Here is a 27379-nt window from a genome sequence, read left to right as displayed (position 1 = left end):
GTAACTGTGGCTAAATGGGCAAGAAACTTTATGACGTTTTATAAGCTCTGGGTTTTGAAACTGTAAACATTTAACATTCTGTATAAAAAGTAGTTTTTAGCAATTACCATTCATTTTAATTCCTGATAACTCAAGGCATGAACAATGAAGATTTGAGCTTAAAACTGGATAAGATGATTCACCAATAATTATCTATAAGCAGGGGTGCCTAAGGTACACAGGCTACATGGACCTAAAATTGTAAATTTCTTTAGAACATTAGATGATTGTTTTGTGGCCAATTTTTGTAACTTGACTGTGTGATTTTTGAACTTGTTCTTTATACATGACAGTGCTGTGTCACAATGTCACACAAAATAAATGTATGTTTGTTCTCACAGTCCAATGGGACATAGGTTGGAAAATCGTCCTGTGAGCAAAAAGCAGTTCTACTTTCAGTATGGCTTAGGGAACTCATTTTGGGCAGTCTTGGAACTCTAAAGGATCCCCTCACTGAAGCTCTGAAGGAAAATTAGTTAAATTACTATTATGATCACATCAACAGCTGCTTTCAAAGTGAGAGTTTCCCAGTGTACTGGGAAAGGCAGCCTTTTGGGCTAATTATACCTATATGAGTTCTTTTTTATTTTTTCAGTTTATTCATTATATATCCTAATTGAAGCCCCCTCCTTCAACTCCCCCCAGGTCCACTTTCCCTCCCTCTTCTCCACAGATCCCCTTCCCCTATTCCACTGAAAAGGGGAGTTCTCTGCCATTGCCATTTGCCATAGCTTGTTAAGTCTCATCAGGACTGCCTGGATCCTCTTCCTCCATGGCCTGGCAAGACTGTATCATCAGGGGGGAATGAACAAAGAGCAGGCAATGTAGTTCATGATAGAGGCAGCTCCCACTCTCCTCACTAAGAGATCCACATAGAGACTGAGCTGCCAATCGGCCACATCTGAGCAGGGTGTCTAGGTCCTCTCCATGCATGGTCCTTGGTTGGCACATCAGACTCTGCAGGAAACCCTGGGCTCAGATCTTTTAGTTTTGTTGATCTCCTTGTAAGGCTCTTGTCCTCACAATATCCCTCTATCCCCACCCCGCCCTTCTCCATAAAACTCCTTGTGCTCTGACCAAAGTTTGCCTGTGAATCTCAGCATCTATTTTGATCCCCTGTTGAGTGTATTCTTTCAGAGGACCCTCTATAGTAGACTCCCATCCTATTTCCTCTCTTCCACCCCTTCTGGTATCTATCCTGTTTGCCATTCTTAATAAGATTTAAGCATCCTCCCTAGGGTCCTCCTTAGTGTTTAGCTTCTTTAGGTCTGTAGGTGGCTATATTATACAGCTAATATCTGCTTATAAGTGAGTGTATACAAAGGCTGTCTTTCCATTTTGGGGATACCTCACTCAGGATGAAGTCTTCTAGTTCCCAACATTTGCCTGCAAATTTTATGATCTTCCTGTTTTCAATAGCTGAGTAGTATTCCACTGTGTAGGTGTACCACAATTTCTGTATCCATTCCTCCATTGAGGGACATCTAGGCTGTTTTCCAGATTCTGGCTATTACAAATAAAGCTGCTATGAACATAGTTGAGCAAGTGTCCTTATTGAATGATGGGGCATCTTTTGGGTATATGCCCAGGAGTGGTATAGCTGTACATTTAGGTAGTGCTATTCCCAATTTTCTGAGGAAGTGCCACATTTATTTCCAAATTGGTTGCACAAGTTTACACTCCCACCAGCAATGGAAGATGGTTCTCCTTTCTCCAAAACCTCTCCAAAATTCATCATCCTTTGAGTTTTTATTTTAGCCATTCTGATGTGTGTAAGGTGAAATCTCAGGGTCATTTTTGATTTGTGTTTCCCAAATGACTAATGATGTTGAGCATTTCTTTAAGTGTTTCTCTGCCAATCAGTATTCCTCTGTTGAGAATTTTCTGCTTAGCTCTGTACCCCATTTTTTAATTGGATTGTTTGGTTTTTTGTGTATAATTTCTTTAGTTCTTTATATATTCGATATTAGCCCATTATCGGATGTACGGTTGGCTAAGATCTTTTCCCAGTCTGTAGGCTGTTGTTTTGTTCTGTTGACAGTGTCCTTTGCTTTAAAGAAGCTTTCATTTCATGAGGTCCCATTTATTAGTTGTAGTTTTTAGAGCCTGAGCTGTTGGTGTTCTGTTCAGGAAATTTGTCACCTGTGCCCATGAGTTTGAGGTCCTTCCCACTTTTTCTTCCAAAAGATTTAGTGTGTCTAGTTTTGTGTTGAGATCTTTGCTCCACGTGGACTTTAACTTTGTTCAGGGTGATAGATAAGGGTCTATTTGCATTTTTCTACATGTGGACATCTAGTTAGACCAGCAGTATCTGTTGAAGATGCTGTCTTTTTTTTTCCATTGTATAATTTTGACTTCTTTGTCAATAATTGTTTCCATTTGTTTGTGCTTTTATTTCTGGGTCTTCAGTTAGATTCCATTGATCCACCAGTCAGCTTCTATGCCAGTACTATGCAGTTTTTATTACTGTTGCTCTATAGTACAGCTTGAGATCATGGATGTAGATACCTCCAGAAGATAACTGTAGAGGATTGTTTTAACGATTCTGGGGTTCTTATTCCATATGAAGTTGAGAATTTTTCTTTCAAAGTGTGTAAAGAATTATGTTGGTAATTTGATGGGAATTGCATTGAATCTGCAGATTGCGTTTGGTTAGATGGCCATCTTCACTGTGTTAATCCTACCAAGCCATGAGCATGGGAGATCGTTCCATCTTCTGATATCTTCTTCAATTATTTCTTTGGAGACTTGAATTTTTTTTTTTTTTTCATACAGGTCTTTCACTTGGTTGGTTAGAGTCACACCTAGGTACTTTATGCTTTTTGTGGCTTTTGTAAAAGGTGTTGTTTCCCTTATTTCTTTCTAAGCCCATTTTTCTTTTTTTGCTGGAGGGCTACTGATTTTTTTTAAAATTTAATTTTGTATCCAGCCACTTTGCTGAAGGTTTTTATCAACTGTAGGAGTTCCTTGGTAGAAATTTTGGGGTCATTCATGTATACTTTCATCTCATATGCAAATAGTGATACTTTGACTTTTTCCTTTCCGATTTGAATCCCGTTGATCTCCTTTAATTTTCTTATTGCTCCAGCAAGAACTTCAAGTACAATGTTGAAGAGATAAGGAGAAAGTGGGCAGCCTTGTTTTGTCCCTGATTTGGGTGGAAGTGATTTCAGTTTCTCTCTGTCCCGTTTGATGTTGGCTGTAGGCTTGCTGTATATTACCTTTACTATGTTTAGGTATGTGCCTTCTGATCTCTCCAAAACTTTAAACATGAATAGGTGTTAGATTTTATGAAATACTTTTTCAGCATTTAAAGAGATGATCATGTTTTTTTTTCTTTCATTTTGTTTATACCTTGATCGATTTCCATATATTGAACCACCCTGTATACATGGGATTAAGCTTACTTGGTCATGGTGGATGATATCTTTGATGTATTCTTGGATTCAGTTTCCAAGTATTTTGTTGAGTATTTTTCTGTCAATGTTCATAAGGAAGATTGATGTACAATTCTCTTTCTGTCTTGGGTCTTTGTGAAGGTTAAGTATCAAGGTTACTGTAGCTTCATAGAATGAGTTTGGTAATGTTCCTTCTGTTTCTATTTTGTGGAATAGTTTGAAGAGTATTGGTATTAGCTTTTCTTTGAATGTCTGATAGAATTCTGCACTGACACCATCTGGCCCTGGACTGTTTTGCATATGAGACTTTTGATGACCTATTCTATTTCCTTTGTGATATAGGATTATTTAATTTGTTTACCTGATCTTGATTCAGCTTTGGTAAGTGGAATTGATCAAGAAAATTTACCTTTTATTTAGATTTTTAAATTTTGGGGCGTGTATGCTTTTGAAGTAGGACTTAATCATTCTTTGGATTTCCTCAGTGTCTATTGTTATATCCCCCTTTTCGTTTGTGATTTTGTTGATTTGGATAGTGTTTCTCTGCCTTTTAGTTATTTTGGCTAAGGGTTTGTACATCTTGTTGATTTTCTGAAAGGACCAGCTCTTCATTGATTCTTGGAATTGTTTTATTTGTTTCTATTTTATTGATTTCAGCCCTGAGTTTGATTATTTCCAGCTGTCTACCTATCTTGGCGGTATCTGCTTTTTTTTTTTTTTTTTTTTTTTCTATTGGAGAGTTGAGTTCATTCATGTTGAAAGAGATTAATGACCAGTAACTGTTAGATCATTTTATTTTGATGTTGATTGTGGTAGTGTTTGTGTGCTTGGACACTTATGTTAGGATTGTGCAACAAAGTTACACAGCGGATTCACAAATCAAGCCATATGATTCATCCCAAGTGGGAGTTTTATTAATGTAAGAGGAAGGGGTCACAGAGACCATTCTCTGGATAGGGTAGGAGAGAGAGAGAGAGGAGGGGCTTCAAGTGCTCTTATAAGGTGACTCTGAACATGCACAGGTAGTTTCAGGTGGTCCGTAGGTGGTCCATAGGTGGCCTCACAGATGCCTGATATCCAGTTTGTCAGGTCCCTTTGGGCTGGCCCTAGAGATGCCAGCTTATGGATCCCAGTATTCCTCCCTTTTTGTTTTATTAAAAAGTAAGGAGCTCGGAAGGGGTGATGGTGGGGAGGGCATAGGGGCAACCTTTGCTCTTCAAGCTACTTCCTGCTGATTAGGGGGATTGTCATTCTCAGGATATAGCTGGTCCCCAACATCAGGGTCAATTGGAAGGTCATTGACATCTGGTTCTGTGGGCAAAGGTTGATAATCCAGTAAGAGTAACTGATTAACAGTTTGGTTAGAGAAATTTTGCATTTGATGTTGGAAGAATGTAGAGAGGAAGTTAATTAAGCAGGATGCAAAAAGCAAAAGCAGAAAGACAGCAGAAGAGTTGTAAGGAAGAGCAGAATCCATTTCCATATGGGGTTCTCAAAGGCCCAAGAGCTAGTGGCCTCGCAGTGTTTCCTTGCTTTTGTAGCTCTCTCTGGAGTTGTTGAATTTTGTCTTTTACTATCCCGGATTGGTTGACATAAAAACAGCATTCCTCCTGGAGGTAGATACAAAGGACACCTTCTTTACCTGGAGGAGATCCAATCCACATCTGTTTTGAAGTACTTTGCTGCCAGCCAGTTGATCTGTCCTTGAAGAGTTAGTATTGTATGAGCCACTTGTTGGAGGGCCTAGATGTACTGGGAAGAAAGTTGATAATACAAAGTTAGTGGGCTTTCTCATCTCTCCCATGGTATACCTTAAAGGCCAACACTAAGACTTCTGCCTGTGGAGTCAGAGGTTCTCTCTCCAAGCATTTAACTTAGCCTTGATATCAGGGTAACTCTGGAAGAAAAAATAGGTTATCAGAAGTTGCCTGCCCTGTGTATTTTCGGGGTCTAGATTAGTATGTTATAAGTGGGCCTTTGTAAGGCGCTCTAGGAATTGAGACTGGTTTTCATTCTTGTCCTGAACGATCTCCAGGAGCTTTTCAAAACTAACTGGCTTAAGGGCAGCCTTGAGGAGAACAGCCAGGAGCCAGGTCATGAACTGATCTCTGGCTAAAATGCCTTCCAGGGTATTGTAATCCCATTGTGGATCCTGGTCTGGCACCACCTCAGCCCCAACCATGTGTGCTCTGTTTGTTTGGTGAACCTCATCTGCATGCATTCTAGCCTATTCCCAAACTCTCCTGCATTCCTCAGGTAATCGGTTATTGGTAAGAATCATATGTATCATGGAAGGTAAGACTATAAGATTGAGTGAGATACTGAAATTCTTTAACGAAACTAGAAGGATTAGAGGTATAGGATCCTAGTCTCTTTTCTACGTGAGAAAGTTCAGTTAATGAGAAGGGAACATGCACCCTAACTAAGCCATCTACACTGGCCACTCCCACAAGGGAAGAATTGAGACTGGTTTATGCTGAGTAGAAGAAGAAGGGGGCTTTGCTATAGAGCGAGGGTCGGTAGCCGGGGCCTAATAGCTGTTGGTGGGGTGAAATGGGGTGCCAAAGTAGGTCGACTAGGACATCCTGTTGCTAGGGAAGGGGTGAGGGTTCTGGAGAAGCAGAAGAAGAAGAGGAGGAAGGGGAAGATGCCAGAGGTTGGGAAGAAGCTGGGGGTTGAGAACGACCTGGTGGAGGTTCATCCACAGAGTCAAATGTAGAGAACTCTTGAGGTTGAGACTTTATAGCTAGAAGTTGGGTAGGATAACAGGAAGAACAGAGAAGGTTTAGGGTGGAAAAGAGAGAAAGCTTGAACATAATATACCTCCTTCTATTTACCAGATCGCTGGCAGTAATTAAAAAGATCCTGTAAAATATTGGTATTTAATGTGCAGTTAATCAGCCAATTCGAACCATTATGTAAGGAATATATATATAAGGAATAATATATATATTCCTTACATAATGGTAAGGAATATAGGCCAAGTTTTATTACAGAGGTGTATGAGTTTAGAGGCCTTTAACGCAGGCTCCATGCTTAGGGCTTTTCAATTCTCCAGAAGACATCCCAGTGGGCACACTGTAGGAATGGATGAATGGACAGTTCCAGTGGGAGGATAGGAGTCAGTGACCTACCTGTCCATGCATTCCAAAAGCAAGGTTTGACCCAGCAGATATGGTCCTACCTGATCAAACAGCTTTTCAGCTTTGGCCAGAGACCAGGGGCACAGTAGACTGTTAGGAGACACAGTTTACCTAGTGCTAGGATTTTTGTAGGCACATGTGTGGGGAGAAACTGTGCATATAGAAGGAAAAAAACATTTCTCCCAAAGGAAAGAGGAAGCCCTAAATGGAGGTTAGCAAAAAGTGTCAACCATAGGCAGTGAAGACTGTGGTTGGGGGTACTTCTGCCTCAGAGGGTAGTGGGAAGTTGCAGGATGTTCAATGGTCAATTTTCTCCTACCAAGAGAGACGTTTATGTCAACCAATGAGGGGAACTCACCAATCCAGCCAGTGTTGCATGCAGCAGATAGCTATCTGGTTGCCAGAATGTGGATCACAGGCAGATTTCGAATGAAATAGATTTCTAGCATCTCCGGTGGGGTGCCTGCAACTAACATGTGTCCTGCCTGCTGGAGGCATGTATTCCAGGCCAGGTGCACCATTGTTAGGATTGTGTAACAAAGTTACACATTAGGCTCACAAATCATGCCACGTGACTGGTTCCACTTGGGAGTTTTATTAAGGGAAGAAGGGGACACAGAGACTATCTCTGTGCAGGACAGGAGAGAGAGAGAGGAAGGGTTTCATGTTCTCTCATAATTTGACCCAGAGCATGTGCAGGTGGTTTCAGTTGGTTTGCTAGTGGTCCATAGGTGGCCTCACAGATGCCCTCACAGATACCTAATCTCCAGTTCGTCAGGTCCCTTGAGGCTGGCCGTAGAGATTCCTGTTTACAGATCCTAACAACTTTCAGTTTTGCTGTAGTGAGTTCATTCATTTCTCGTGTTTTTCTGGTTGTAGTTAGCTTTCTTGGGTTTTATTTTTCATTGTGTAAGCCTGGATTTATGTCTAAGTAATGTTTAAATTTGCTTTTGTCATTGAACATATTGCTTTCTCTTTGTGTGACAGTTGAGAGTTTTGCTGGGTATAATAGCCTGGGCTGACATCTGTGTTTTCTTAGGATCTGTATGATATCCGTCCAGGCCCTTCTGGCTTTCATAGTCTCTGTTGAGAATTCAGATGTGATTCTGATGGGTTTGCCATTATAGGTTACTTGGCCTTTTTCCCTTGCAGCTTTTAGTATTTTTTCATTGGTCTGTATATTTACTGTTTTGATTATTATGTGGCAGGAGGATTTTTCTTTTTTGGTCTAATCTATTAAGTGTTCTGTAGGCCTCTTGTATGCTGATAGGCCTCTCCTTTAAGTTCAGGAAATTTTCTTCTATGATTTTGTTGAAAACATTTTCTGGGCCTTGGAGACAGGAATCTTTTTTTTTTTTTTCTCTATTCCTGTTATTCTTAAGTTTTGTCTTTTCATGTTGTCTTGGATTTCTTGGATGGTTTGTGTCAGGAATTTAACATTTTCTTTGACAGATACATTGATTTCTTCCATTATATTTTCAATATCCGAGATTCATTCTTTCTTGTAGTCCTTGATTATGCTTGTCTGTTTAGTACCTGTTTTTTTCCCCCCTTAGTTCTTTGTCTCCCTGATTTCCCCAGTTTCTGTTTTCTTTAATGTTTCCATTTCCATTTTCAGATCTTGTACCCTTTTTTTGATTTCCTTCACCTGTTTGCTTTTATTTTCCTGTTTTCCTTCCATTCCTTCACCTGTTTGTTTGAACTTTCCTCTATTCATTTTATTTCTTTCCATGATTCAATTATTTCTCTGTAAAGAATCTTCCTGTGTCTTCACAGATTTTATTAATTTCCTCCATTATCCTCTTTGTAAGCATAGATGTAAGGTCACCTTCTTGAATTTCACTTATGTTAGGGTGTACAGGGCTACTTGCCCCTGGATAACTGAGTTCCATAGATGCTGTATTGCTTTGGCTTTGGTTGATTGTGCTTTTACGCTGGCATCTACCATCTGGCTGTCTCAGGTGATGTCTGTTAGTTTCTGGTGCCTGTTGGAATTCTGCTGTGGGGAGAATCCCCCTGGCAGGAAGATGGTTGTTCCTGAAGGAGCTCTCCTCAACTTTTTGGGTATGGTCGCCAAATGGCTGGTTCTCTCCTCAGGTATATGCTCCTATGTGGTAACGGCTTGTTTGGGAGTCCAGTTGCTCCAGAAGTCCTGGAGACAGCTGCCAGGGTTTCTTACTTTGAATTTAGTGAGCTGCTGCTGCTCAGACACTGTGTTTGCTTGGTGTAGCCCTTTTGAAGAACCAGAGAGCCCCACAGTTTGGTCGGTTTAGCTACGGAGACAGATTGAGCTTTGGAGCAGCATCTGTGGCTGATCTCTTGAGATCTAGGCTTCTGCAGGTCTGAGGTTGGTTGGAGCTCTGTGCCACAGTACCCAAGAGGTAACCAATAACTGGTGATCATAGCACACAGGAGTGTGGCTTGGTTTTTGAACCCCCAAGCCTAGGTGAACCCAGTAACTTTTCCTGGGATTAGCAGGGTGCCCTGAGGTCAGACCTGATGTTTAAACCCCTGACAGGAAGACCCAGTCTGTGGTGTTTTGGGGCTCCACAGTTCAGTCTGGGGTGGTGATCAGAGCATGCAGGCACAGGCGTGTTGCTTCTGGCAGAAGAGTGTGCATCTGCAGGAACGCAGGAACTTTTCCAGGGGGTTGGCTGGATGACCTGAAGTCAGTCCTGAATGCTTCCTTCACTGTGGGATTTCCTCTTGACTGGGAAGCCTAATCTCTGGTGTTTGGGGGCCTATACATCTGTCTGGGAAGGTGAGTTGCATTCACAGGTGTATGGCTCTGGGCTGGTGACTGAGAGTCTGCTGGAGCCCGGGAACTTTTTGGGAGTGTTGGCTGGCAGACCAGAGATCAGTCGGACCCAATTGCATCCTTTACTGTAGGGTTTCCTTCACCATGGGGTTCCCTCTAAATTGTAAATCCAGTCTCTGGTGTTGTGCAGCTCACAGTTCAGTCTGGGATTGTAATTAGAGCACACAGTTGTTTGGCCCTGGGCTGGATATAGAGCGCCTGTAGGGAACTAGGGAATGCCTCCAGGATTTAGCTGGGTGACCTGAAATTGGACCTGATTGTTTCCCACACTGTGGTTTCATCTCAGCTGGGGAACATAATCACTGTTGTTTTGGGGGCCCAGAGTTCGGTCTGTTGGTTGCTGTGCAGTCACTGCTGCTGACCTGTACATAAAACACAGTGTCCTCTTGGTACCACCATCTTGGATTTCCCCCACCAAAGTCTTAACAACTTTATACTTAAAATATGCTTTGAGAAGAGGGAGATAGAATGACCTGGAGGGGATAGGAACTCTACAAGTAGAACAACAGAACTAAAATCCTGGGCCCCAGGGGTCCTGCAGAATCTGATACTCCAACCAAGGACCTTGCAGGGAGAGGACCTAGAACCCCTGTTCAGAGGAAGCCCATAGGCTGCTCAGTTTCCAAGTATGTTCCCTAGTAAGGGGATCAGGGACTGTGTCTGACATGAACTCAGTGGCAGGTTTTTTGATCACCTTACCCTGGGGTGTGCAGCCTTGCCAGGCCATAGAGGAAGATGATGCAGCTAGCCTTGATGAGACCTGGTAGGCTAGGGTCAGAATTAAGGGGAGGATGTCCTCCCTTATCAGGGGACCAGGGAAAGGGTATAGGGTGGATGGGCCTGGGAGGAGACGAGGAAGGAGGCTGCAGCAATGATACAAAGTGAATAAATTGTAATGAATAAATAATTTAATTAAAAAAATAAAATATGCTGCGAATATGAGTGGTTTGGGGTTACCATGTTTTTGTTTAATAATATGACCTATTAGTTAACATTTCATTTTAATCACCAACTGAGTGTAATATGGCTTTCTTTACTGTTTTGACATGAGTTGTAGCTTTATAGACTGTAGAGTACCCTTTTAGGTTCAGAAATTAGTTTTTGGCTCCTCACTACTTATAGCTGCCAGAGTACCATTGAAAAACGTGGAACAGTGCAGATTTGCTAAAGAAAGTACCATGCACTGTGTATGTCTTCATACACTCTGACTAAATCCTCATATCAGTCCAAAGCAGTAATTTTTAACCACCTTCTAAAGAAAGTACCATGTACTATGTATGTCTTCATACACTCTGACTAAATCCTCATATCAGTCCAAAGTAGTAATTTTTAACCACCTTTTGAAGAGAACAGAACAGCGTAACTTTAAGAAACTGAATCATTAAATGAAATGATCATATAGCACAGTGTTCAAGCAAATTTAGCCTGCTTAAAAGACTATTTTACTTGAATTATTTATTAAGTCACTGGAGTTTGTTTTAAGTCCTTTTTTCAGGTAGCTTGTACTTGAATTTCTTAATCACCAAAGATAATCAAGCCATCTGCACCTTCTCCATAGCATGAGGACATTTCATATTTAGCTTTGTGTGACTGGCTCATTCTTAAGTCTGTAAATACGAAACCTTAAAATCTAAAGATATATGATTATCAAATACAAAGATATAAGAAAAGTGCTAACATATTTTGTACTAGGGGTTGAGATTGTGACTTAGTTGGTAATGTGTGTGTGTGTGTGTGTGTGTGTGTGTGTGTGTGTGTGTGTAACTTTGAGGAACTAAGTTTAGATCTACAGCACCCAAATAACACAATGGGTACAATTATCTTAATCTTTAATCCTGATGCTTGAGAGGAAACTGGGTGGGAAAGTGTCTTTGAGCTTAACTGGCTAAATAGTCTCCCTTCAGAAGTAAGCCTCTGTTTCAATAAAACACCTTGTTTCAAAAATGAGGTGTCGGGTGACTCAGGAAGACCACTAGCACTGATCTCTGTCCTTCACATGTACATATACACATGTACATCAATATACCATGAATACGTGCAAATATGTCTACACTGGTTATTTTTACATTGGCAATAATTCAATTTTTGTAAAATTGGTGAAATATAATGGGTGACATTCAAAAAATCTGGTGATTAGCATGAATAAATATGAAACACACACACACAAAAGACTATTTTACTACATCCCTTGCATCTTAAGAGGAAGTATTTGCTGTGTATAATCTGGAGTATCTTCATGAATGTCAACAACTGGTCAATAACTTAGATCCTGTGAGTCAACAGCCAGAAACCCATTGTATGCAAGAGCTAAGTATAGCTTCCTTTCTAGTGGATGCAGGCAGTTAAGGAACCTGGCTATGTTCCTATAGGCATAAGGATTCTGGGGTAAACATAATTTCCTCCCTTCTCTACTTCATATGGGGTTCATTTATTTTGTTTTTGTTTTCAAACCACTTAAATCTTCTTGCTTTTGGAACTGTATTTGAAGGTCTGTACCTCTACATTTTCATTCAGAATCTGTGGCACATGGAAATTTGAACTTTTGAAGGTCTTTTTTATTTTGATTGTACTTATTTGTTAGAAATACCATTTATATACAGTCTTTTTTTCCCTTTGGAGTTAGACTAGCCCCAGTCCTAACCAGCTTTCTACATATAAGATTTTATTATACAGAAATATAGATTTGACTAGAGAACCAAATGAATGTCAATTTGCCAGGAATATAATTCTGGAATTCAGGAGACCGAGGCAGGAAAATCTTGAGTCCCTTCTTAACAAAACAAAACCTGTTTTCATTTCTGGAAATTGTCCTCTGTTAAGACAAATTTATGTGGAACATACACTGTTAGTTAAACAAGCACTGCTTATCACAGTTAATTTTGTGTTTTTTAAATCAACCCTAGGAAAACAAACAATTGTCTAATTGTTCTCCTTATCTCTAGTCTTGGCACATGGTGGTGTTCTATAACTGTTCGTCCAGTGAAGGGATTGGATGTTCTTTGAAAGTAATTTTGTTTCTCATAAATTTTAATTAGACGTTGAAGATTACTATAACAACATCATACAAATTTGGCATATAAAGAAAAAGGCTAGTTTTGTTTCTGCCTTTAAATATGACTTTGAGAAAAAGTCAGACTTTTTTTAAATTTACTTTTTTGTTTATTAGCTCTTTGAGAATTTCATATAATCTTTTTTTTTTTTATGATACTTAGTCTGGTCCCCCAACTCCTCTCAGATCTACCACATTCCTACATACTTAATTTTGTATGCTCATTAAAAAAAAATCCCATTAAGTCCAGTTTGCTGCTTATGTATTCTTAGATGTATGGCCTTCCAACAATTGTTGAATTTCAGGCTACATCCTTAAAATTGACTTTCCTTCCTGCATGTAAAAATTGTCAATAGGTCCACAGATGTCTGAGGTGGTCATAACCACTGTTCACATGGACAGCTTCTTTGCTGTGTACAAAAAAAAAAAAAAACACTGTTTCTACAACCTCTGCCTCTTACAGTCTTTCTGTCCCTGCTTTTACAATGATCTTGAGCCTTGGGAAGAAAAGCTGTGATATAGATATTCCATTCAGGGCTGATAATTCATCAGTTGCTATCCTCCACACATTAGCCACTGGGGGCTTTTGTGTTGGTCACTGTCTACTGTACACAGAAAACTCTCCATTGAGAGGTTGAGAGACATACGAATCTATGGGTATAACAGTAATCACTTACTCTTTCCTGTCTGCACAGAAACACTGTGTGATTAAACGGTTTTGGTTGAAGCTTCCTTTCAACCCAAAGGAGTATTATCTGTGATCATCGCTTTTTTTATTTTTCAAAATCCAGGAATGGCATAGTAATTATTTACTGTTGCTGTGTAGCACTGAGGTATAATCAGCAGCCATAAATTTGTTTTTTTGATTATGCTTTGAAGCAAATATTAAACTGTATTTACTTGGAAAAAACAAAAAAGTTAGGAACAAATCAGTGAAAATAATTGGTGAGAAATTACTTATGAAATTACTTTATCTAGAGTGGTCTATGTTTAAGGGTAGAATATTTTTATTAATGTATAAGTTTTTCTTTTATTAAAATAGATTATTTTCTTAACTAATACATTCTGATTATAGTTTCCCCTCTGTCTACTCCTCCCAGTTCTTCCACACTTACCCTCCCATCTACTCCATTTCTGTTTCTCATTAGAAAACAACAAGCTTCTAAGGGATAAAATTAAAATATAACAGAATAAAATATAAGATAAAACAATCACATCAAAGTTGGACATGAGAAGCCAGCAGAAGGAAAAGAGCCCAAGAGAAAGTGCAAGAATCAGAGACCCATTGATTTGCAAACTCAGGAATATCATAAACACTAAACTGGAAGCCTTAATATAAGTGCCAAGGACCTAGAGCAGACCAGTACAGACCCTATGTGTGCTGCTTTAGTCCTTGTGAGTTCATACGAGCTTTGCTCATGTTGATTTATAAGGCCTTGTTCTCCTGGTGTCTTCCATTCCCTCTTGCTCTTACAACTTTTTTGATGTATATTTTATGGGGTTCTCTGAGCCCTGAGAGGAAGAATTTGATGGACATATCCTATTTAGGGCTAAGTGTTCCAAGGTCTCTCACTCTCTGTGTAATGGGTGTAATATCTCCCATATTTGTTTCTATCTGCTTCAGGAGGAAACTTCTCTGATGATGGCTGAACAAGGCACCGATTTATATAAGTATAGCAGAATATCATTAAGAGCCATTTTTTTACTACTTGTTTTCCACTATTACACCAGTAGTATTTGGTTTTACCTTAAGTAATGGTAGAGTTTTGCTCTAGTAGAAAAGCTGAGGTCAAAACAAAAATAATTCTCTCTCCAAAATCAATACATATAATGCATATGAAAAATTTCAGCCATGATCGAAATCAAAGAAGTGCAACATAAGATAAAAATAATATGTACATTTGATTATCAAGTTGGCAAAGAGTGTAAAAGGCTCTCATTTTTGGCAAAGGTATAAAACAGACATTTTTAAAACAATGAGAGCATAAATGAATGTGGTTGTTCTGGATAGCAACCTGAAAGCTTCCCCCAAATTTGAAGTTTTTATACTTTTGACTCACCATTTCATATTTAGAAACATTGTTTTGTGGAAGTTTATTGTAGAGTTCCAGAGTTTCTTAGGTGCACAGCTCCATATACTATATGCTATATATATATATGAAGATAAATGGTAGGCTTATAAATAATTGCTTTAGCTTTCTTTCCTGCTTATTTTTTTCTGTTTTCCACATTTTGTTATATAAAAACAAGACTTTCCAGTAACAAAATACCTTACTTTGGGTTTTATTGCTGTGAAGAGACACCAAGGCAACACTTTTTTTTTTTAATTATTATTTGTTATACTTTAGTCACTTTGTATTCTGGCTACAGCCCCCTTCCTCATCTTCTTTCCTAGGCCCTTCCCCTAGTCCATCAATAGGGGATGTCCTCCCTTGACTCTAGCCCAAGGCAGTTCTTATAAAGGAAAACTTTTCATTGGGGCTGGCTTACAGTTTCAGAGGTTCACCCATTATCATCATGGGGGGAAACATGGCAAGTCCAGTCAGACATGGTGCTAGAAAAGGACCTAAGAGTTCCACATATTGATCCAAAGCTAGCAGAAAGAGATTGTGTGTCACTGGGCATAGCTTGAACATAGAAGACCTCAAAACCCACCCCCAAAGTGACACTCATCCTCCAGTAAGGCTACACCTACTCCAACAAGGTCACATTTCCTAATAGTGCCACTCCCCATGAGCCAGGCATTCAAACACATGAGTCTATGGGGGCCAAACCTATTCAAACCACCACACAAAATATATCCCTGTCTTAAAAATACAAGCTTGTGCCTTTATTAGTATGTAGAAGTCTTTCATATTTCTTCTTTTCAATACCTTCTTTTGTTTCTGAACAGGTCTCCAGGAAAAGTTGGACTTTCATCATTCAAGGTGAGTTCTGTTTTCTCAAAGATTTAGGTATTTGTCAACTTCTTGCTACTTTTTTTGTAAACATATTTTTTTTCTTCAACAATAGTGTCATGATATTCTGATTTACCAAGGAACTAGACATCCCATAAATAACTAGGTGATTATTGAGCTATAAGATATATATATATAATTTTTAGCTTTTCAATATATTATATTTGATTTATAATTTTTACAATAAAAGAACACTGTAAAAGACCAAGTATATAACTTAATGTTAGAGTTCTTGTTTACTATATACAAAGCCTTAGGTTCAGACCCTAGTGTTGTAAAAAAGAAAAAAAAAATATATATATATATATATAATTATCAAAACACTTGTATACTTCTTATGGGTACATATTTTGACACTCTTAGTACAAATCAAAATTAATCCTAGCTTTATATGTATTGAGAGATGTTTTTGCTTGTTTTGTGATGCTGGGGAACAAACCTGGAGCTTAGCACATGCTAGGTAAGTGCTCCATCACTGAGCTGCATTCAGTTCCCTAAGAACCATTTTATGTACAAGAATATAATTAAGAAATTTACTTCCATTAAATAAATTATATATAAGTATATATGTGCATTGTATGCTTTTTGTGTGTATAATATTGAACATGCTCTGTGTTTCATATACTTTGCACACTTTATAGTATATTTATGTAGAATATTCTGCAGAAGTAGAAATTAATGAATGAATGAATTAATTATACACAAAACTGAAACGAGTTTCAAACATCAGAGTGTTTGATTGGAGGTACAAGGCACAGAAAAATACATACACTATGATTCCATTATGTTACGTTCAAAAGCATACAAAAAAAGAATGTATTGTTTAGAAATATAATCATGGGATTTACTTGAGTCTCTTGGTTCAATTTCCTTAGTACCACATAAAATTGATCATAGTACCTCATGCCTAGAAATATGGAGGCAGGAGAATCAAAAATTCAAACTCATTTTTTTTTTACATTGTGGGTTTGAGGCCATCTTGATCTATATGAGACATTGTCTCTAGCAAACAAAAAAGAATGAAAAAGAAACATAAACATGGTCAAACTAGAAAGAAAGCAAATTTAGGCTGTCATTTCTTAGAGATATTATAAAGAAAATGAGAATAATGTACGAGAGACTTGAAAGCTCTTTTTCTTAAACTGGATGCTTAAAGGGTCTATCATAATTCTTCCTTGTATTTTATAAAAAATATTTTATACTTAATATTTTCATAAAGCATGTTTTTTCTTTAATTTATTTACTTATTTAATCTCTTTACAGCCTGATCCCATCCCCCTGCCTCCTCTCCTCCCAGTCCTACCCTCACGCCCCCCTCCTCATATTCCCCCTTCTCCTTCTCAAAGAAGGTGAGGCCCCCAAAGGACACCAACCCACCGTAGTACCACAAGTCTCTGAACTAAGTACATCCTCTCTCCCACTGAACCCAGACCTGGAAGGCCATCTAGGGGAAAGGGATCCAAAGACAGGCATCAGGGTCAGAGACAGCCCACACTCCCATTATTAGAGGACCTATATGATGAACAGGCTGCACATCTGCTACATATGTGTAGGGGGTCTAAGTCTAGCCTATGCATGATTATTGGTTGGCCCCCCATGGGCCCAGGTTGGTTTACTCTGTAGGTCTTCTTGTGGTGTCCTTGACCCTTCTGGCTCCCTCTGTCCTTCTCTCACTCTTCCACAGAACTCCCTGAGCTCAGCCTATTGTTTGGCTGTGGGTCTGTATCTGTTTCCATCAACTGCTGGATGAAACCTCTCAGAAGACACTTATGCTGGGCTTCTGTCTGCAAGTATAGCAGAGTATCATTAATAGTGTCAGGGTTCGCTCTCTGCCATGGGGTGGGTCTCAAGTTGGGCCAGTCACTGGTTTGCCATTTCCTCAATCTCTGTTCCATCTTTATCCCTATGCTTCTTGATTAAACATGTTTTAAAAGTAATACAAATTGTTTAAATGTTCTCAGAGCAAAAGCTACATGGTAGAAATAGCCTTTCCTCCTATTCTACATCCCCTACCTCATAGTCTCCATATCTAGAAGTGATTGTTCTTTACTTTATGTTTTCAGGTTTTCAAAGCCACTTGGCACATAGGTTTGGAGAATCTACTTTATTTTAGTAATCAAAGATTGTCCTTACTTAACTAAAATTAGATAACAAATGAACATACTTGGAAAATAAATATAAGATTGGATATTATTCCCTTTTTACTATTTTTTATTTCAAAATAAGAATGGAGTCACAGGAAACTACAAATATAGTATGAAGAGGTCCTGTGTATCCTTTACATAGTTTCCTCAATGGTTATAACTTAATTATAGAACAATATCAAAACCAGGAATTTAACAGTTTGAATGTATAATCTTGTGTCAATATTTTTTTGTGTATGCCTGTGTAACCACCACAACCAAGATGCAGAACTGTATTGTTAACATCTGCCTTATGGTAACCCTTTATATTTAACATGCTACCAACACCCCATATCATTTCCAAGTTTGTTTTCCATCTCTGTAATTTTGTCATTTTGAAGATAGTCTATAAATAAACTCATAGTATTTGCCCTGTAAAATTAGCTGAAAGTATTGAGATGCATCAAAATTGTTGCATTTATCAGTGTTGTTTTCCTTTTCCTTGCTTAATATTGTACGATGTGCATGTGCTGAGGCCTTAAGAATGTTATATATATGTGGTATATCTACAGGTATCCTTTTAAAAGATTTCTTTTTTTTCATATGTATGTCTCTCTCTCTCTGTCTGTCTGTCTATACCACACAGATGGTAGAAGAGGGCTTTGGATCCTATCCTATAGAGTTAGCATTACAGACAGTTTTGAGCCTCCCAAGTCTGGGTGCAGATAACTGAATGCAAGTCCTATGGAGGAGTAGGAAGTGCTTTTCACTAGTGAGTTCTCTCCAGCTGCTTATCCACGAATATCTTAATTGGTACAAATAAAGGTCCTGGCTTGTGGTAATTTTACAGTCTCACATTATGGATATGTATGCAAAGGGACAAAAATTCTTAGTTTTTGTAGAACAGACTAAAATATTACAAGAAGATTGGAGGAAGGAGTTCAAAATGTAGCAGACATGAGAGCACTGTTACCTTCAGCAATAGAAAACATTTCAAAAAGAAGATAGAATTTGTGCTAGGTTTAAAAACTTGGGAGATTGCATGGGTAAATAGAGAACCATTGGCAAAATATTGTGTTAGGTAACAACAGTATAAAGTAATATTTAATGTATGAAAATTTGTGGCAACATTGAAAACGCTTAACTATTATGACATCTGTAGAAGCTTTAGTGATAGGATGCTCAAAAAATAAAGCAAGTTGTGTTAGAGTCTTTTTTTAAAATCTATTTTAGTTGGGTTTCTTATATCTCTACTTCCCTACTCCACACCAAGCCCTTCCAACACCCCAACACCAAGTAGGAGAAAAAGAAGGTTAGAGAGAGTGGCCATAGTTCTCTTTGGCTACTTCCTGCTGGTTAGGGCCTTTTTTTTTTTTTTAAGAAGTCCAGTCTGCATAGTCAGGATCTCCAACTTCTCATCAAACTGCAACAACAGCAACCAGGAGCAGCAGAAGGGAGCAGCAGCCCCGTTCTTCTTCCTAGGACTGTCCCAAAGCCTTTCTTACATAACATAGCATGATTTTGTTGCCTATTTTTTCTTTTAGTGGCAGAAAGCTCTGTTTATTATTATTTTACAGTTTACTGGTTTTTATTCAATTACTTTTTGGAATGACCTTTTTTATTAATTAATTCAATTTACATCTTGGTCATAGGTCCATCCCTGCTCTCCTCCCAGTCCCACTCACCCTCCTGCATCTTCCCTTCCCCTATTTTTTCAGAAATAGGTTGTTTTATCCAGACTCATCTATTCACATGAGGATTGAGTTCATCTTTCTCCTTTGTGGCCTGGTAGGAAAGTCCCATCAGGAGGAAGTGATCAAAAGTAGGTAGCATAGTCCATGTCAAAAGACACCAAAACTTTCACTACAAAGTGTTGTGATAGAGCAGGACATATGACTCACTTTGTACGTCTTCTACTTATTCTGGTCAGTATTTTTGTTTGTTTGGTTTTGTGGTTATGTGGGTTTGTTTGTTTGTTACAAGGTCTCACTGAATAGTCCAAGGTGGCCTTGAATTTGAGATTATTTGCGCTGATAAAAGAGACAATGAAAATAACATTGAAATGAATGGATGGGTTGATATAATAGCCATTAAGAATTGTTGCTTTTTTATTATCTCAGCACAAGCAAATGAAAGTCACATTTTGAAAAATTTGGTCACTTTAATCTCTATTAAATATCTCCCTCTTCTCTAATAAAAACTGTGAGCCAACAGAATTTGTTTTTATCATTTTTGAGACTTTAATTGCTATATTTCTCTCTTTTTTTTCCCTCCAAATCCTCCCATATACTCTTTCCTTCTCACCTTCAACTTCATCTCCCCTTTTCTGAATTTCTTTTTAAGTATTTACTATTTGTAGCTCAATGTTCTTTATCCATCTAGGAACTTACTATGTAGCCAAGGCTGGCTTTGTACTGTCAAAAAAACCTCTGCCTTGGTCTCTGAAATGCTGAGATGACAGGTGTTAGTCATCACACCTGGTTCCTAGTTTAATGTTCTTTCAAGATAATCACAAATATTTCTGTGAGTATGGATCGGTTTTATAAAAATTAACTGTGAATATGCATTTTTACAAACTTTTACTGGGCATTTTTATTTTTTTTCTCTTTTATTGAAAATAGATTCTTCTTCTATACAGTTTATCCTAATTAGTTTCCTCCATCTATCCCTCCCAGTTCTTTCCACCTCTTCTCACCCAGATTCACTTCCTTTCTGTCTCTCATTAGAAAAGATAGATTTCTATGATATAACAACAAAATATAACAAAAGAAAATAAAAGATAAAACAAAAATCATCACATGGAAGTTGACAAAGCAAACCAACAGAAGGCACAAGAAATAGCGACCCACTCATTCACACACTCAGGAGTTCCATAAAATTACTAAACTGAAAGCTATAAGATATTCACAAAGAACCTGGTGGAGGCCCATGCAGGTGCTATGCTTTCTTCTTCAGTCTCTATAAATTCATATGAGCTATGCTCAGTTGATTTAGAGGACCTTGTTCTCATGGTGTCCTCCATCTGCTGGCTTTTACACTCTTTCTGTCTCCTCTTTTATGGGGTTCCCTGAGCCTTGAGTGGAGGAATTTGATGGAGACATCTCATTTAGATCTCTGTGTTCTAAGGCTTTGCTCTACACATAATGTGGATCTCTGAATTTGTTCCCCTCTGCTGCAAGAGGAAGGGTCTCTGATGATAGCTGAATAAGGCACTGGTTTATGAGTATAGCAGAATATCATTAGGTGTCATTTTATCACTATATATATATATATATATATATATATATATATATATATATATATATTTTAACCAGTAGTACTTGTTTTTAACCTAGGTCTTTGGTTCTTGGTCAACCAAGAAGTATCAGGTATAGGGTCCATCTTATAGAGTGGTTCTTAAGTCAAATCAGACATTGGTTAGTTATTCCCACAAGCTTTGTGCCACCATTGCTCTAGCATATTTTGCAGTCAGGGAAGCATTGTAGACCAAAGGTTTTGTCGCTAGATTGGCTTTTATGTTTCTCTTTTGGTAGCTTACAGAATACCTTCCTGTATAAAGACACTAGAACACAGGGGTGAAGGTTCTGTGTAGGCACCAATTAGACCTCTCCATTTTCAATTTGTTGTATGGGTGTTGTCTTCAGCAGTGGAGCCTTGCAATCAGTTTTGAAGAGTAACCTGTTGTCACGGCAACAGCCTGGGTTGCTTGGGGATTTCTATAGCCAACAACTTAATTGGATGTAACCCAGTCCTGGTACTAGAAACTTTGTTTGCTGACAAGAGATAGCTAGTTAGGACTCGGTCTCCCTTATAATTTAGAGACTTCACTAGGATTGCTTTCATATATTTTAGGAAGTTTCCACTGCACTAGGTTTCCATAATATTGAATGCCCCTTAATTCTAGTTGTCTCTCCCTGCATTCCCTCCCTCAACCACATCTCTCCTCCCCCTCATTACCTGATCCTCCTGTTCCTTCACAATCATCCTGAGTGAGGTAACCCAGACCCAGAAAGATAAATATGGTATGTATCCACTTATATGTGTATATTAGCCATTAAATAAATCATAACTAAGCTACAATGTGTAGCCACAGAGAGGTTAGGTATAGAGGAAGGGACTGGGTGGGGGACACATGGATCTTCCTGGGAAGTGGAAATAGAATAGATTTTTATGGGTGAATGGGAAGTAGGGCATTGTGTATTAAAAGTAAAATATTCAATCATATATTTAAGGACCATGGGGAAAGTACAAGCAACTCTATTAGCTAATGCAAGGGGAACATAACTTCTACATGGATGACTAAAAACTGAATCATGAATTGTACCTTTTATAAAAGCATGTTTCTGATACTGTGATAGATAGGGGTTTGAGAAATGGCAAGATATTGGGATAGCTGGGGCTTAGTGAGTCTTATATTTTAGTAATGAACACCCCACCCCATCAGAAGATACTGAAGACTGTCTCAAGTAGAGTTAACTTAGTGATGTTCTCTTGTCACATGCTTTATTTTCTTTGTTTTATCCTGTCAGCCTGATAGAGGTGTTATCAGAAGAATCTAAGTTTTATATAATTAACTGCTATGATTTTCTCCCAGTGAAAACTACAGTTGACTTACATATGCATTTACTAATAAACATTCTGCTCGCCCTTCCCTGGCGAGCAGGTCTTTTGGCTGAGAGCATATTACCCCTTTTAACTTGTGACTTCACAGCTTGATACTTTTCAATTTCAAACTGGCTTGTTTAGCTGCATAAAATAGAAATCTAATCACTGCTTAGCAGTTTTTGTTAGTGTAAGAGTGTTAAAACTAGGATTTTTGTAAATACTAATTAAAACAAATCAAATTGGGGTCCAAGAAGTTTTCATGTATATTTTTATTTAGCTTAAAATGAGAAAAAATTCCATTAAATTGTGTTGCAAAATGTTTTTTTTTATTTTCTAAGTAATAAACATTTGGAGGATAATTGAATTAAAATACTTAAAATTGATAGCAATGACAACAGTTCCTAATGTAGTGACTATTCTTAAAGATGATCTTTCAAATATTCTCCATCTTGGTACAAGTTCTTTTACTAAGTAGTTTTGATTAGATCTTTAGTTTAACATTAACCTGGAACTGTAAAGATGGCTCAGTGGTTAAGAGCACTTGTTTCTCATAGAGAACCTGGGTTTGATTTCCAGCATGTACATGACAGCTTACAGCCATTAACCCTCCATCTCCAAGGAAATGCATGCACACAGTGCACATATATATGTACAGGAAAATAATTATGTTCATAAAATTTAAAAACAAGTAAATAAATACTTTTTAAAAGTACTTACTTTTCCATGAGGCTCTGCTCTACACAAAGAGCTATAGTAAACTAAGAAATGCTGAAAATGGAACAAATTGTGTTCACCAGGGAGGAGGACCAATCAGATATCTAATTTCAAATCTTCAGTCCTGAAAATTTATGTACAAGTAACATTATATTTAGGAATCTATAAACAACTAATGAAAAAATAGGCCATGAATTTGAAAGAACAAGGACAAGTATATGGGAGGGTTTGAAGGAGGAAAGGGAAGGAAAAATATTGTAATGATATTATTGTGATCTCAAAAATAAAAGGAAAAGACACATCCTTAAAAAAAAAAGTAGGCTGGGCATGTTTGCACATGCCTTTATCTCAGCTCCAAGGAAACAGAGGCAGGTGATTCTGAGTTCAGTTTGAGCCTGTTGTACACAGTGAAACCCAGGCTAACCAGAACAATATAGTGAGATGCTATTTCAAAAAAAATAAAATTTAAAACCAGAAATAAAATAAAGAATATATATATATATATATATATATATATATATATATATATATATACACGAAAGTTAACCAGAATACATATTATTTAACATTATTTAGCAGTGATTATTTAGTACAGTACACTGTTTGTGATATTGGGTAAATAGTGATAGACTCATCAAGCAATGTCACTGTGCTTGTGCTCCTTACACTTTAGGATAGGAGGAGAAAAACATAAGCAAATACCAAAGCTCATTTCAGATACAGAAAAGTCACTTTAAGTTGCTTAGAAAAAGGGCTGGAGAGTAACTCAGTTGTTAAGAATGCTTACTCTTCTTGGTTCCCAGCACCCACACTGAAGTTCACAATTTATAGCTCCTATTCCAGAGGATCTGTCCTGTTAGGCTTGTGCAACAGAGTTACAGGGTAGGTTCACAAATCATGCCACAGGACCGGTTCTATGTGGGAAGTTTATTAAGGGAAGGGGGAAGGGAAGAGAGGAAGAGAAAGGGAAGAAGGGAACAGGGAAGAGAAGGAGGAAGGGGTCACAGAGAAGAGAAAGGAGGAGGAAGAAGAGAAGGAGGAAGGGCTCTGGGCAGGACAGGAGAGAAAGAAAGAGAGGAGGAGCTTCAAGTTCTTTTAGAAGGTGACACAGAGCATGTGCAGGTGGTTCCAGGTGGTCCATAGGTGGCCTCACAGATGCCTGATATCCGGTTTGTCCCTAGGGCTGTCCCTAGAGATGCCTGCTTTTGGATCCCAGCATTCCTCCCTTTTTTGTTTCATTAAAAAGTGAGGAACTAGGAAGGGATGATGGTGGGAAGGCATAGGGGCAACCTTTGCTCTTCAAGCTACTTCCTGCTGACTAGGGGCATTGTCATTCTCAGGGTATAGCTGGTCCCCAACAGCAGGGTCAATTGGAAGGTCATTGACATCTGGTTCTGTGGGCAAAGGTTGATAATCCAGTAAGAGTAACTGATTAACAGTTTGGTTAGAGAAATTTTGCATTTGATGTTGGAAGAATGTAGAGAGGAAGTTAATTAAGCAGGATGCAAAAAGCAAAAGCAGAAAGACAGCAGAAGAGTTGTAAGGAAGAGCAGAATCCATTTCCATATGGGGTTCTCAAAGGCCCAAGAGCTAGTGGCCTCGCAGTGTTTCCTTGCTTTTGTAGCTCTCTCTGGAGTTGTTGAATTTTGTCTTTTACTATCCCGGATTGGTTGACATAAAAACAGCATTCCTCCTGGAGGTAGATACAAAGGACACCTTCTTTACCTGGAGGAGATCCAATCCACATCTGTTTTGAAGTACTTTGCTGCCAGCCAGTTGATCTGTCCTTGAAGAGTTAGTATTGTATGAGCCACTTGCTGGAGGGCCTAGATGTACTGGGAAGAAAGTTGATAATACAAAGTTAGTGGGCTTTCTCATCTCTCCCATGGTATACCTTAAAGGCCAACACTAAGACTTCTGCCTGTGGAGTCAGAGGTTCTCTCTCCAAGCATTTAACTTAGCCTTGATATCAGGGTAACTCTGGAAGAAAAAATAGGTTATCAGAAGTTGCCTGCCCTGTGTATTTTCGGGGTCTAGATTAGTATGTTATAAGTGGGCCTTTGTAAGGCGCTCTAGGAATTGAGACTGGTTTTCATTCTTGTCCTGAACGATCTCCAGGAGCTTTTCAAAACTAACTGGCTTAAGGGCAGCCTTGAGGAGAACAGCCAGGAGCCAGGTCATGAACTGATCTCTGGCTAAAATGCCTTCCAGGGTATTGTAATCCCATTGTGGATCCTGGTCTGGCACCACCTCAGCCCCAACCATGTGTGCTCTGTTTGTTTGGTGAACCTCATCTGCATGCATTCTAGCCTATTCCCAAACTCTCCTGCATTCCTCAGGTAATCGGTTATTGGTAAGAATCATATGTATCATGGAAGGTAAGACTATAAGATTGAGTGAGATACTGAAATTCTTTAACGAAACTAGAAGGATTAGAGGTATAGGATCCTAGTCTCTTTTCTACGTGAGAAAGTTCAGTTAATGAGAAGGGAACATGCACCCTAACTAAGCCATCTACACTGGCCACTCCCACAAGGGAAGAATTGAGACTGGTTTATGCTGAGTAGAAGAAGAAGGGGGCTTTGCTATAGAGCGAGGGTCGGTAGCCGGGGCCTAATAGCTGTTGGTGGGGTGAAATGGGGTGCCAAAGTAGGTCGACTAGGACATCCTGTTGCTAGGGAAGGGGTGAGGGTTCTGGAGAAGCAGAAGAAGAAGAGGAGGAAGGGGAAGATGCCAGAGGTTGGGAAGAAGCTGGGGGTTGAGAACGACCTGGTGGAGGTTCATCCACAGAGTCAAATGTAGAGAACTCTTGAGGTTGAGACTTTATAGCTAGAAGTTGGGTAGGATAACAGGAAGAACAGAGAAGGTTTAGGGTGGAAAAGAGAGAAAGCTTGAACATAATATACCTCCTTCTATTTACCAGATCGCTGGCAGTAATTAAAAAGATCCTGTAAAATATTGGTATTTAATGTGCAGTTAATCAGCCAATTCGAACCATTATGTAAGGAATATATATATATATGGAATATATATATTCCTTACATAATGGTAAGGAATATAGGCCAAGTTTTATTACAGAGGTGTATGAGTTTAGAGGCCTTTAACTCAGGCTCCATGCTTAGGGCTTTTCAATTCTCCAGAAGACATCCCAGTGGGCACACTGTAGGAATGGATGAATGGACAGTTCCAGTGGGAGGACAGGAGTCAGTGACCTGTCCATGCATTCCAAAAGCAAGGTTTGACCCAGCAGATATGGTCCTACCTGATCAAACAGCTCTTCAGCTTTGGCCAGAGACCAGGGGCACAGTGGCCTGTTAGGAGACACAGTTTACCTAGTGCTAGGATTTTTGTAGGCACATGTGTGGGGAGAAACTGTGCACATAGAGGGAAAAAAAACATCTCTCCCAAAGGAAAGAGGAAGCCCTAAATGGAGGTTAGCAAAAAGTGTCAACCATAGGCAGTGAAGACCATGGTTGGGGGTACTTCTGCCTCAGAGGGTAGTGGGAAGTTGTTGGATGCTTAAGGGTCAATTTTCCCTTACCCATAGAAACGTTTAGGACAACCGATGTGGGAAACTCACCAATCCAGCCAGTGTTGAGTGCAACAAGTAGCAACCTAGTTGACTGAAAGTGGGTCACGGGTAGATTTGGAATGAAATAGGTTTCCAGCAGCTCCAATGGGGTGCCAGTGCCAAAAAGCAACCACCACATGTGTGGCTGCTCGAGGCACCTCTTCTTGGCCAACGCACCAATGGATTGAGCAACAGAGTTACATGGAGGGTTCAGAAATCATGTCACGCTACTGGTTCTACATGGGAGGTTTATTAAGGGAATGGAGAAGGGAAGGGGAGGGAAGGGAGAAAGGGTCACGGAGACCATCTCTGGGCAGGGCATGAGAGAGAGAGGAGGAGGAGCTTTTAGTTCTCTTATAAGGTGACTCAGAGCATTCACAGGTGGTTCATAGGTGGCTTCACAGATGCCTGATACCTGGTTTGTCAGGTACCTTGGGGCTGGCCATAGAGATGCCTGCTTACAGATCCCAATATGTCCTCTATTCAGAGGGTCTGACCTTCATGGGCATGAGGTGCATACATACACTCAGTCACACCCATGTACATAAAGGTAAATAAATAAATGTGGGTTTTTTTTTCGTTTTTCTTTATATATTTTCTGAAATTTTTTTCACACAATATATTCTGGTCATAATTTCCCTTTTCCCAACTCCTCCCAGATCTTCCCTACCTCTCTACTTGCTCAAATCTATTCATTTTCTATCTTTAGAAACCAAACAGGCAAACAAAAAAGTAAAGCATAAAAAAACAAAGTAGAAATATGCATACATACACACACACAAACCTATATCCATAAAAACACAAAATTAGAAACCATCATATAAGAGCAAAAGGCCAGTAAGACAAAAGAAAATATCTAAACAAAACAACATGAGACAAAAAGTACAAAAATACTACTGAGATACTTTTGTGCTGGCTATGTACTGCTGAGCATAGAACTTATCTTTATGTGTGGTTAATAT

The 27379-nt window shown here is 38.9% G+C and overlaps 1 protein-coding gene across 2 annotated transcripts in view; it reads left to right on the top strand.

The window, feature by feature from the left end:
* Wdr44 (WD repeat domain 44) overlaps nt 1–27379 on the top strand; it is a 111183-nt gene that overhangs the window by 15555 nt on the left and 68249 nt on the right. Inside the window, exon 2 of one of the 2 annotated variants that reach the window (XM_055604987.1) lies at nt 15341–15374. In XM_055604987.1, coding sequence (XP_055460962.1) covers nt 15341–15374 — 34 coding nt within the window. Of the gene's footprint in view, nt 1–15340; nt 15375–21501; nt 21550–27379 lie in introns of those variants that run through there. The other variant, XM_055604988.1, reaches the window with a different exon arrangement.

The sequence above is a fragment of the Psammomys obesus genome, unplaced genomic scaffold (genome assembly GCF_907164565.1).
Source record: "Psammomys obesus unplaced genomic scaffold, mPsaObe1.curated_primary_1811, whole genome shotgun sequence".
Taxonomy (NCBI): Eukaryota; Metazoa; Chordata; class Mammalia; order Rodentia; family Muridae; genus Psammomys; species Psammomys obesus.
This window is presented reverse-complemented; position numbering and strand designations above follow the sequence as displayed.